This window comes from Gymnodraco acuticeps, unplaced genomic scaffold (genome assembly GCF_902827175.1).
Source record: "Gymnodraco acuticeps unplaced genomic scaffold, fGymAcu1.1, whole genome shotgun sequence".
Lineage (NCBI taxonomy): Eukaryota > Metazoa > Chordata > Actinopteri > Perciformes > Bathydraconidae > Gymnodraco > Gymnodraco acuticeps.
Window position 1 is genome coordinate 4,491,158 of NW_022990701.1, and position 12,968 is coordinate 4,504,125.

Genomic DNA, 12,968 nt, shown 5'->3' on the forward strand with positions numbered 1-12,968 from the left:
TTAATGCAGCACGGTGTAAGAATAATGATCGTTACTGGACCATTTGTAAAGGACAAGTCATTAAAGGACTAATTTCAATCACACTCACTGTAAAAGTGTAGAGGGACAAAGAGGAGAGGAGAGAGGGTGACATCGTAGTGGACGATCAGCCCTGGAGCAGCAACCCTGGTCCTCTCCTTTCATCTGCCTCTCCTCCCTCTCCCCTCTATCAGCGTTCATCTCCTCGGCAAATTGAATTCCTCCCCAGAATCTACCTAAGCAGCTCCGTGAGACCAGCCCCCGGGGAGCGGGGACACGCACATGTTGCGTCAGCCGAGAAGTGTGTGTTTGAATCTGCCTCTTGACTCTCCTGTCACATTTGAAGGCCGATTTCTCTGTTAGGCGACATTCCTCCCCAAAAGACAAAAAGCAAAGACCTTGAGCTGCCACAGAGATGGACCGAGGGGCAACATGAGACAGGAGACAGACAGACAGGTGGTCGGTTGGTTTGGTACAGCTGGCAAGGAAGACAGACAGGTTAGGAAGAGGGGGGGAATGTGAGGGAGTGGCAAGCTGATTTGAAGTGACAGAGAGACAGACATCGGGGGAAGAGAGGGAGACAGACGACAGCAGTGAGTGAAACGGGCTGTTAGCTGACCTTGCTCCTCTCAGATGTGCTGTTCTCTATCTCTATCTGTACTTCCTAATGGACTCCCTTTATAGTAGACTGAGGTTTAAATGGCCGTGAGGAGTAGAGGGGGCTGGGGAGGGGATTCAATGTGCAGCTGTTCAAGGTATGAAGTATGAAGAAAGTTGTAGATAAGTGGAATGGATGGAGGGGCATCTTGCCATTTGTACAGTACGCTCATGAGCCAACCTTTATCATTTAGGGTCTTATTGTGGAAGCTGAAAAGGCTGCATCTCTGCTGCTCTCTCTCTCTCTCTCTCTCTCACCACCCACCCACCCACCCACCCACCCACACACCACACACACACACACACACACACACACACACACACACACACACACACACACACACACACACACACACACACACACACACACACACACACACACACACACACACACACACACACACACACACACACACACACACACACACACACACACACACACACACACCCAGGCAGCGGTGAGTTATTGTGCTGGTCAGCAGTTTGACATTGGAGTCTGCACTGCCAGCCATCGTCTGTAGAAATGGAATATTCCAAATAAATCCTTACACTCGCATGCACGCTCACACACCGTTTCTTTCTTTCTCTCTCTTATACTCACCAACACACACAGATACACACACCCACCGCGCAGACTGCTGTATAAATCCATCATAGATGGAACACTTCCCTCTTGTGCTCAGAGCTGGCAGCTATCAATCTAAAAAGAGAGCGGGGGGGGGGGGAGAGGGGGAAACAGTGGAAAGCAGAGAAAGAGAAGCAGGGAAGAAAAAGTGGCCCTGAGACATCTACAGGGAATAAGGAGGGAAACAGGGACGAAGTGAAATGGCTGGAGGAGACAGAAAACTGAGAAAGTTGAATTGGCAGGGAGGAGAGAAGATTGAGTTGACAGGAGAAGGAGAGAGAGAAAGAGAGAATATAAAACTCTGCCTCAGAGTTATGGACCTGTCCATACATACTGTAGCAAGCAGATAAGCCTGCCCCCTTCTAACCCAGCTGGTGTGTGTATGTGTGTGTAAATGGTAGATGGTTTCAATAAATCTTTGTGTCTCCATCCCCCCTCACCGTACACCGTACACCCTACACCCAGATGCTGATTTTTGTTTAGTGGATCCAGGCCCCAACAGATGCTGACAGGTCCTTCAGCTAGTTGCCGTGGACACACACTTTAGCCTTAATGCTGTGTGCTGGGGAGCCAGGTCTGAGCACCTGAGCCAAGAGTTAAAGACTGGATGCCATTGTTTAGACAGCAGCTGCAGCCCAGCCATTCAGTAAATGCACCTTGCAAGTCAAAGCCAGCGATTCAGCAGCCTTATCAGAAGCGGCAGCGACGGTACCGCAAGTAAATATGGTTTGTAAGTGAGAAAACATCGTGTCTCAATAATAACAAGTGAGCTGGAGGGGAAGAACCATTGTTGAAAGGTTATGTTCTTAACATGCCACTAGCGTGAGTGAACGTGACTTTATCCGGTTTGATTACATCACACCTGAATGATAGGATGTCCAACCTTGTTATACATTTGGGTTGAGAGTGAGTGTGAAACATTGTTTGACCTTTCTCTTCGTACAAAGCCTTAAGTGCAATATACACTGGCATTTGATACAATTCAACCGATGCCAGCAGCACACAGCAGATGCTCGGTGCCGACAGAAGACGTAGTGAAGTTACAGTGTGTTGTTCCAGGGAGTAAATGTGATAGAATTGCCGCTTTTCTGGTCCATTGATGCGCGTCAATGCTGGGAAATAGGACATGCTGACACTGTGATTCATGCTGCCGGTGTGTGGGCTAACATGGAAAACAATTGGGGCGAGTGTTTTGACATGCATCATATTGAAAAAACATAATACTATAGAGAGTAATACAAGATATATAGCCTTTCTTTAAACAGGAAGATTTTGATATGTTTCAGGAGGTTCTTGCACTGTTATTATTTATACTTATATTTATCTTTTTGAATATATGAGTTGTTCCCTATGCAGTACATGTTATGACAGCAGGGATAGTGGTGGGGAAATGTTTTATTGGACCTCACTAATGGAGTGGGGGATCTTCACTGAAAGTCCTGGTAAATCTTGTTAGATGAGTCTCTGCAGAGTTTGGTACACCCACTTAACTCTTACCGTTACTAATGATGATATAAAAGAGAGTCATAAAGGGGAGAAGGGCTAAGTCTTGGCTGCAGGAGTAGGTAAGAAGAAGATGTGAATGAATACAGTTAGTAGTTAGGCAGTGCAGTTTATCATAGCATGTGCGCAGACTCCAGTATTTAACTTTGAAACAAACATGTCTGTACGTTGTTCGTGCCAAGGACAAACCACGAATGGAATTCTATGTTTTCGTTGTTTCGGTGCATGAATACAGATTACATTTGCTCAAATGTCCAAGCGTGACTAATGCAGTGTTTTTCATATAACAAAAATAACATATTTTCCTTTCTGTCTCTGTCAGAGGTGGCTCCCTACCTGCGAGGGGCCGGGCGGGGGCAGCAGCAGGTGGTGTTGGAGGGGAACAGGCTGGTGCTGACCTGCCTGGCTGGAGGCAGCTGGCCCCTGCAGTACCGCTGGACCTTCAACAACATTAACGTCACGGACTGGGCCCCGCAGTACAGGTCAGTTATCACCCGATGCCTGGTTAGGGGTCTGACTTTCTTCTGCCTGTTTCCATACTTTCTCCTAATTCTGAGAATCTTCTGTGTGTCCAGTGATGCCTGTAGCATTGAAAAACAACGTAAGAGTTGGCCTTAAGTGATGGAGTGCGTCTAGAGAAGGTCAGAACATTTAGACGGTGGAGCCAAAGTGAGATTAATAATTACATTTGCATCATAAATATGTATACGGTCTGATCAATACGTCTTAGCATTTTTTCTGCTATTCTCTCTTTACCTCTCTTCTACTTCTTCTTCTCCTCCTCCCCTGCCTCTCTCTGTCGGTCCCTGTGTGTGTTGTCTGGTAAGAGCTAAGCAATCCCTCTAAGCAAAATTGCAGCTGTGAAACAAAATAGTTTTTCGCATCATGCAGAAATAGAGGGGATCTTGGGGATGCTTACACGCTGAGGGAGGGACAGGTCGAGCCAGCATTTGTAGGATTCTCTGTCTGAGCCAGGAAGCGTTGTGTAGCTCGGATCTGCTCTCAGAGATCTGGCTAGTTTAGCTTGGTGAGGCCAGGGCTGTTCTGAAATGCCAGGCTGCAGTGTGTGTGTGTGTGTGTGTGTGTGTGTGTGTGTGTGTGTGTGTGTGTGTGTGTGTGTGTGTGTGTGTGTGTGTGTGTGTGTGGTGTGTGTGTGTGGTGTGTGTGTGTGTGGTGTGTGTGTGTGTGTGTGTGTGTGTGTGTGGTGTGTGTGTGTGTGTGTGTGTGTGTGTGTGTGTGTGTGTGTGTGTGTGTGTGTGGTGTGTGTGTGTGTGTGTGTGTGTGTGTGTGTGTGTGTGTGTGCAGGTACTCCACTATTCAAAGTAGGGCTGCACGATATTGGAAAAAACTGACATTGCGATTTCCCCCCTCTAAAACATCCGGTTGAATATAGTTAAAAAAATACCAATTGTATAGCATTAAAGTTCAAGAAAGGACGGTTTGCGGAAAAAAAACAGTCTTTTGTAACATGGCGTGTTTGAGTTAATTTGCCTACTTAATATCGCAAGTCCTAAAAAAAAAAATGTATGAATTTTTTTAATCGCACGTCCATGCATGCGCATATCGCGATTATCGTCAAGACACGATATATCGTGCAGCCCTATTTCAAAGTGTTATTGGTTAGTTATCCGGCTCCTTGTATACATTTAGACCTTTTGTTTAAGCTTATTGCGTCCTGATGGTTTGGCAGGTGCCTTTCATGGTACAGTAGTTTCCTTAAACGGTGTGTGTGTTCATTTTACAATTACACCTTCGACTGGGCTTCCACAGCTCAGGTTCGGGAACATGTAGGGTTCAAGCCAAGTGAGAGAGCATTGTTCTTGTCTAACTGATGGCTAATACGTGGTAACTTTTCCCTTTTCGGTAATAAAGTTCATAACTATTTAGAAGCTGGATTGGCAGTATTTGCCCTTTTAGAAACAAATGACTCTACCTCATTTTTGTTATATACATTTAAGAGAATTTGAGAGTCCTTTTTTATTTTGCTGTTAGGTGTTATTTTATTTAGGATATCTTGTTTTTTCATATTCCACAAAGTTTGAATATCTTTAACAATGTAACGTGCGAAGCTATAAAAGGGTGTACTTGTGGCAGCAGTATTATCACTTTGTTCATCGCAATGATTTCTCATACAACAGAAGTAGTTATTGTGGCAGGCTTGCGTGTGTGTTGTTCAGAATAACACACACCTTTCAACACCCTCTGTTTAGAGTAGTCTAATTGATCTTATTTTACCTCTTATATCTCATGTGTAATGTACTGGACAGCAAATAATTCAGATGAGCAGCGCTGCAAATGAAAATGATTAACATTTATGGAAACTTCAGTTAAGTTTCCTTGTTCTCAGTTCAGCTACATAAATCTGGCCTTTTTTACACATAGTAAGTTCCAATGAAATAATGAGTTGGCAAGTTCGTCTTGCCTAACGCTAGAGCGTTTGCTTTGTTGACTAAGCTACAGTATCTTCAACAGTTTTGGGGAACAATTTACGGTATTTCTCACAGTCTTTCTTTTTTCAGCAATTCTTTTTATAAGCTGCCAGAGGAGACTGTGGAGTCCACCGTAGACGGACCACTTTTGTACAAAATGTCCTCTCCATTAAAGGCAGCTCATTCTGGAATAGCCTCCCAACTGAGATACGGGATTGTCCCACTCTCAATAGCTTCAAAGGTCAACTCAAAGAATGGATGAGAAACAAACAGCTAAATGCACTTTAACACAGGGGTAACTATCTACTCTTGCACTTTAGGTAGCTCTTGTATAATCTCTTGCACTTTATATGTCGTTGCTGTTATATTGTATTACCATGTCATAAATACTTGTGTATGCTGCTCTTGCACTTTTTGCATAACTTGCATTTTGTTTTTACAATGTTTGTCAAATGTAAATGTCTTAAATGTTTTTATGTGAGGGACTGCAGATGGAAATTAGCTAAAAGCTAAATCTGGCACTGTTGACACATTTAAATGTTTTAAGTGTTCATAACCGTGCATTGTCCCTGCGAAATAAACGATTAAAGTAATTGTGCTGCTAACATTTTGGCAACTGCTTTCTTATTCAAACACATTGGTGGACACAATGACTCACATCTAACCTTTGTTCAAATTGTAATTCTATGACTAAATAGCACTAAGTGTAATGTTAAATGGTGCAGTCTTCTGTATTGACACACTTATTCAAAGGATTTTCACATCACAAAATCAGACAATATAGAATTACATCTGGTCATATGAGGGCACAGATTGATGCCGCAGGGAGGTTTTGGTCAATTTGTGCTGAGGCTGTCTTATTGGAAAAACCTAATTGAAATGATTCTTATCTCAAATCAAAGGGGCAATTTGACTTCACACTCAGGCCTGAGACTGTGTCAGATACATTTACTGAGAAATGATTGTATTGATTGGAACCTGACAACATTTAAGTTTGTGTTATATAATGGAAAACTTGTTGGGATTAAAAAAGAATAAAGTGACAGCCCTGTCTGCACACGCCTTTTAAAGATCGAATGAAACACGAACACAGAGAGAGAGAGAGAGAGATGCCGTGTCCAATATCAAAATATGTTTCACGTTGAGAGCCGCTGTGTTACGTGTCATTCCTGATTCAAATGGACTCGTGTGTGAGTCTTTGAAGTACATGTGTGTGTACTTGTGTGTGGGTTTGTGTGTGTTGGCAGCTTTCACTGACAGCCTGGGAGTTAAATTATTGGCTGTCCTGATATTCATAATGAGCCCCAAAGCGATTTTACTGTTTCTATCCCGGTTTGCGTGTAACGTGTGTGTGCATGTGCGAGTGTGTGTACATGGATTTGTGTGTTTGTCCAGCATGGCACCAACCTAGATCTTATGCCAAGCTTCCCATTAGCAAAGCACAGTCTATTAAAACCCCATTAACAACCACTCTCAGTAAAAAAAAACACATCCCCGGTCAAAAACATTCTCACACACAACGCACACACACACACACACATACTGTACATATTCCCCACTTATGCGATTGGGGAACTTTGACAACATTAGACCCAATCCAATTTCCAATCAAGGTCATGAAAGAGAGGAGTCCATATATGTGGACAAAAAACCTAAACTTTATTTATCTTGAGTTGCGTTGGTCCCCGAACATCACTCCGACATTTCCTTTCTCTTCTGAAATAACCCTTTCACCTCAACATTTAACCCACAGCTGGTTTCCCATGGCACTTTTAAAAGCTTTGTAATAAGTCAACGTCCTTGGGTTTCTTGAAAGGTGCTATATAAATCCAAGTTATTCCAATTGGAAAATGAATGAGCAGGTTTTTAAAAAGTTGTTTTTGACAAGTTCTAATGACCCTATGTGAGTCTAGAAGGTCATATTGATACTGTTTATGTATAGTATCGAGATGAAAACACACTCATCATGCTCTCTATGTGTCTCTCCATGTTCAGGTTGGCCCTCCCGTCTCTGAAGAGGACGGATGCTGGCCTGTATCAGTGTATGGTGAGGAACAGGATGGGAGCCGTCATACACAGGAAGACAGAGGTGCAGGTGGCCTGTGAGTACCAGTGTTCACTCCATTTGAATAACACCAACTCACAAGGCTCTTTTTAATGACTAAGGATGCTGGTTCTCAGAGAAACGTTCCCAGCGGCAAGAAGCAGCCTCACTCTTAAAGTCTAACTATAATCCCAATTAGTCATCAATTTTTTGCAGCCAGAAATATCGCCAACGGGAATTTATTGCAAAACGGGAAGATGCTCTAAACATGCAATTTAATTTGTGTTGGGTTTTAGTGTTTCAATGTAATACTTGGAAAGCATTTAGGCTCCAAAACACTGAGCATAAACTGAACACAAAAAGTAAACAGAGATTCCATTTTTAAACCCAATGGTCACAACAGCATTTAGAGCTGTGAAGTCAGTTCATTTAATCGATAAGGTAAGACATCCTGAGAGCTTTTCTGGGTGACTAGCTTCACCAGCTAGCTTTTTATGGGTGGCTCAGTCAGTAGGGGCTTGGACTGTGAGTCGTAGGGTCGCCGGTTCAAGTCCCCGACCAGACCTAAAATATGGAGTGTGACTGCTACTTGGAGAGGTCCCAGTTCACCTCCTGCCCTGCCGTGGTGCCCTTGAGCAAGGCACCGGACATCCCCCTTCCCCCCCACTCCAATTGCTCCCCGGGCGCTGTACAATAGCTGCACTGCTCCTCGTACTAGACTCCTGGTACTAGGATGGGTTAAAAGCAGAGGCCAAATGTCACTGTGTGTGCTGTGTGCTCTGCATGTGTGACCATTAAAGAGGGTTTCATCCCTGTGATTCTATCTATTCTACTGTAAGTATATTATCAATGTGTTTCCAAACTTCTACAACCACATGTTGAGGAAGTCACACAGATGAATTAAATCCCTATAAACCCCTAAACAAGCAGGCCTTAATGTTGCTCTTTCAAGGATTTCTTGCATTCATATATTGTGTCTTACTGTAATTTGAAACATTCCCATATTGATATCCACTCTCTTCATACCTGCCTCCCCCTCCAGTTTTGGGCACATTCTCAGCTGAGGAGCAGAGGAAGACCGTGATTCAGGGCAGACCGGCGATCATCAGCCTGCCCCCCCTCGCCTCTTTCCCCCGACCCCTCGTCACGTGGTACAAAGACGGACACAAGATAATCCCTAACAACCAAATGTAGGTGTCTCTTTCATTCTCTGCTTCTCTCTCTCTGTATCTTAGGTCTTTCTCTGCTTGGGTCTTCCTCCCCACCTTCTTCTCTCTCTTTCCATATTCTGCCAACTGGTACAAAGTGCATGTAACAAAATACCACTTGTCTGCGATAGAAAATGTAATTTTACAGTTCCTATCCCTCAGTATATTAATTAGCATGCCGACGAAGCACAGAAGTCATATTTAATCCTTGCACACCGATTGTTTTGAATAATAGCCATTTAGATCACTTACCCTTTTCATTAGACATCAGTACAATAGACTAAGTACATTATCAAGCAAAGATAACAGGGATTTTGTAATGAATCAAATTGTTTTCTTGTCTAACCTACAAGGTTATTAAGTAATTGCAGGTGTACAAGAGATGTTCTTTTATATTAATTGTACAGCAGAGATATGAGGGTCCCTGGATACGTTGTGTAAGCTGTAGTTCAAAGTCTTTTGTTTAATGTTGTTGTCGGGCTCCTTTGAAATGCCTGTAATTTGCATATTATTCCGTAGCCGAATCCTGTCAGTGTCGGTATTTTGAAAAATGCTCATTCAGTGGATTAATAATGTAATTATTCAGACGGAGCAGGGCAGTGTAGGTTTGTTGTGAAATGTTTTCAGAGTTATGTGCTATGGATTTAGGCAGTTCTTAAATTACTTTTAGAATATGTACCTGTGTGGATCTACTCATCAGTGAAAATATGTGTTAGATAGAGACCTTCAGTGATTTTATTAGGCAGCTCTCACACTCTGAGATAACAAACTCCCCATTAAGAACACTAACTGCTCCCCTGTGTGTTATAGAATTAAATTGTCAGTGGCCTTGCTGCTCACACAAATGGCCTGACAGCAACTTTTTCCCTCCTTTTATGACAGTCATCACCTCAAAAGTGCTTTTTTTATGCTTGGTGGAGTCAGGTTAAATTAGCACTTACTTTATTTAATTATTTATTAATTATATGTGTTGTTGTTGGTTCACACCAAGTTTGATTATTCTTTTTAATTTGAATGGACACGGAAAATGGCTCTCCGGTTAATTAATGGCACCTCATTGAGTAACAGTGGAATCAAGACACTGGCCGTGTTCAAAGTGTTTACTGTCAGAACATCACCATTACACAGCTCTCACCCCCTTACAAATACACCACAAAAAAGGGCACTACTACCACTACCACTGGCAAGCAAAAAGGGAAAAAAAAGACAATATAAAGAGTGAAAATAGAGTAAAGTCTGAAATAAAGGCTCTGAATAATAAAATGGTGCTCCTGCCTTTCAATGACTACAATGGCCACTTCACCACATCAAGTAAGTTTAGCAGTAGGGTATTAAGCTCAGCAAAGAGAAACTTTTTCTTCACAAACCTCATCAAGATGCTTTTGTAACTGTCTCAAGTTGTCAGTAATTGGTTTAAGTGCAAATATGGTCTAACAGCGTTTCTAAAGAGGCTTTAAACTCGGAAACTCAACAAGAAATATGTTTCAAAGTTCTTGCTTGTAGGTAGAATAAGCAAAGCTCTAAACATTGGAGTGGCTGCAGAGTTTGCAGATAAGTAAGAGCTGATGTAACAGCTGCAGCAGTAGGTTTTCAGAGCGTTTAAAACACAATATGATTTGACAGTGAGCAATAAGCTGTCCCGGTTTGGCAGGTGCAGTCAGCTGAGAGGTTTGGCCAAGTGATCAGCGCACAGTTAGGCTGTGGCCTGTGTTGGAGCCTCTATTTGCAGTACATGTAAATGTAGTCACAAAGGCTCCATTTGTCTGTGCCCTTTGTCTTAATTAGGTTGCAAAAAACCTGATGAACATCCTGCCAAAAATGTGCGGTCCATGCACTTTATTATCAAGATAACCCATTAAATTCATGGTTTTCCTTTGCTATTTACTGCAGACACAGTTAGTTCCTGCTAAATACCTGACTGCCTCCACTAAAGTCACAAGAAATTAATTAATTTGTATGATTTACTATGTTAGTGGCATTCTGGGAATAAAAATGGAGGTGTGTTTTTTACACAGCATAGCCCTCGCATTTAATGTAGATGTTTTATTTAGACCATATACCAATTTTATGCAGAGAGGGAGATTGCCACTTACAATCATTTGATATAAATCATGCGCCCGTCTCAATTACCTCTATGAAGTTACCAAGACAACTACTCCTGTCCTGGAATAAATCAGAGAGAGATACAGGGAACTATGAAGCCTTTTATTAAGAAAACGTCTATACCCATTTTTATAAAATTATTTTTTCAATAAATGGATCATTTTACAGACCCTTCTCTTTGAGAATCACTTGAATACACTGTGTTAAGCAGCTAATTACTACCTGGTCATGTTTACTTAGTCAATCATGAGCAAACATTTCAGAAAAAGTACCAGAAAAAGTTGTAAATGCAAACTGTATGGAAGTTCTAACCCATTTCTCAAGTCTTACATCGTGTGACTTAAAGGTCACCTGTTATGCAAAATGCACTTGTTGATGTCTTTTATGCATACATATGTGTCCCCAGTGTGTCAGGGAACTCACGCAGCGTCAGAAAATACAACCCTCTCTCTTTTCCTCCTTACCCACATCTCTAAAAACGGAGGTAAAACAGAGCTGATCCAGATTTGCTGCGGTCATGACGACAATACTAAAATGTGGTCTGGCTTTACGTTGAAGTCATGGCAACGTTCCGCCCCAACCTATTGTCCCCTATCAGAAACGTTGCTGTATAAGAAACAATGCGCGACGTGTTTTGAAAGTAATATGGTCTGTGTTTACATTAGCAAGCATCGCTAACACTCTGAGCTAACGCTGTACTGGAGAGAGTATGTGTAAAACAGGTACCCACCTTGTGGTAAACCCGCAAGAGGAAAAGAGTTTGAGCTCCATACTGTTTCAGAAATAATCCTTGATGCGATTTGGAACATGATATGGCGTTTAATCACGGCAGCGTTTAGCTGAGTTTTTGCCCTAGAGTAGACAGTCAGTGCTCAGTGCTTGCCTGCGCTCAAAAGGGGCGTGGCAACAGCAGCTCGGGTTACATTTGAAGCTCCGAACCATGAATCAGCACTTTGGTAACAGGGCTGAAATAGAGGGCTATGAGTCACGGCTACAATGGGTGATCTGTTTGGTATTTTGAGCAAAACACTTCAGTGACATGTTTTGTATAGATATGGCCCTATAATATATTGTTCAAATATAGAATAATAAGTGAGCTTTAAACATTAAGATTATGGATAACATTTAAAGTCATCTTGAAGCAGTTGATTTGGTCTTAATATGAACTTATTTTGTGTTATGTCTAGGCAAGACACAGCAGCAAAGCTTTGACAGAGTGTACTGTAGGATCAGACATGATACACTGGGTTATAGTCGTGTTGGCAGTTTGTTTGCGCAAAGAAGATCTGAAGCAAAGAGTTTGTCTAAGATTAAGTACCTGTATCCATGGCAACAAGATCAAATGACAGGTGGATCTGCCACTTCCATTGTCTGCACTATAATGTGTGATGTAGAAGTACATTTGAATGATATTGTTAGATAAATAAAAGATACCAAGTTGAACCTCATAGTTTCTATAAATCTTTTCAAACACACACACACACACACACACACACACACACACACACACACACACACATACTCACACACCTGTAATATGACTAGAAAGAGTGAATCGCACTTCTTTATCCTCAAGTATTAATATAATCTGGTTCCATCTCTGCATTGCACCCCACACACACACACTGTGATAAAGATTCATGCATAACACTTCCTTTGAACCCTCATAGAAAAGTCTCATTTGCACCTTTCTTCACAGCTTCCCTCTTGTCTCTACAAGACATGTCTTCCTCTCCCCATCTCCTCTCTCACCTCGCTGCTTCATCTCTCACTCCTGCTTTCTGCCTCTAAATTATTCTTTATATGGCTTCATTCTCTCCGTCGGCTCTCCCTCCCTCACTCCCTGTCTCTTTTACTGTCATTATCATGCCACAGGATATACTGTTACAGAAGCCATAAACTTCTGTTCCTGAATAAACCGCTTAACTGCTGCACACAAACACATACACACACTGTCACACAAGCCATCTCTCCAGACCAATCTCGGTTTGCGTCTACCTGGCTCAAACATCTCTGTGTGCGCCCATGCGTGTCAAAGTGAGCGCGCTGAATATTCGCACGCCTCTGCTTGTGTAACCGTGCGTGTAAAGCAGTGTGTGTGTGCGTTTGTGTTTGTGCGCGAGGTTACGCTGGCTGATCCTGCGGTCCAGAGAGACGGGGCCAGATGGTGCCTGGCGGTTGGTTGTCTTCGTGGTGACCGCGCTGATGATGTTGTTTATGAAGTTTATTGATCCGATATGCATCGCTCCCAGTCCCCAGCCCTATTTCACTGTCTTACTTTCTGCCTCCCCCACCGCTCTCAAATGTTGTCCGTGTGCCCGCCCCTAACCCCTCTCTGCATATCCAAGACACACAACCTCCCTCCCACTGTGGCTTCCCAC

General features: G+C 42.7%; 1 protein-coding gene across 1 annotated transcript in view; it reads left to right on the forward strand.

Annotated features, from left to right (window-relative positions):
- The window catches only part of LOC117556124 (protein sidekick-1-like), a 276,166-nt gene that overhangs the window by 94,614 nt on the left and 168,584 nt on the right, over positions 1 to 12,968 (forward strand). The window contains 3 exon segments of the mRNA XM_034231352.1: positions 3,126 to 3,285; positions 7,228 to 7,334; positions 8,319 to 8,466. Coding sequence (XP_034087243.1) covers positions 3,126 to 3,285; positions 7,228 to 7,334; positions 8,319 to 8,466 — 415 coding nt within the window.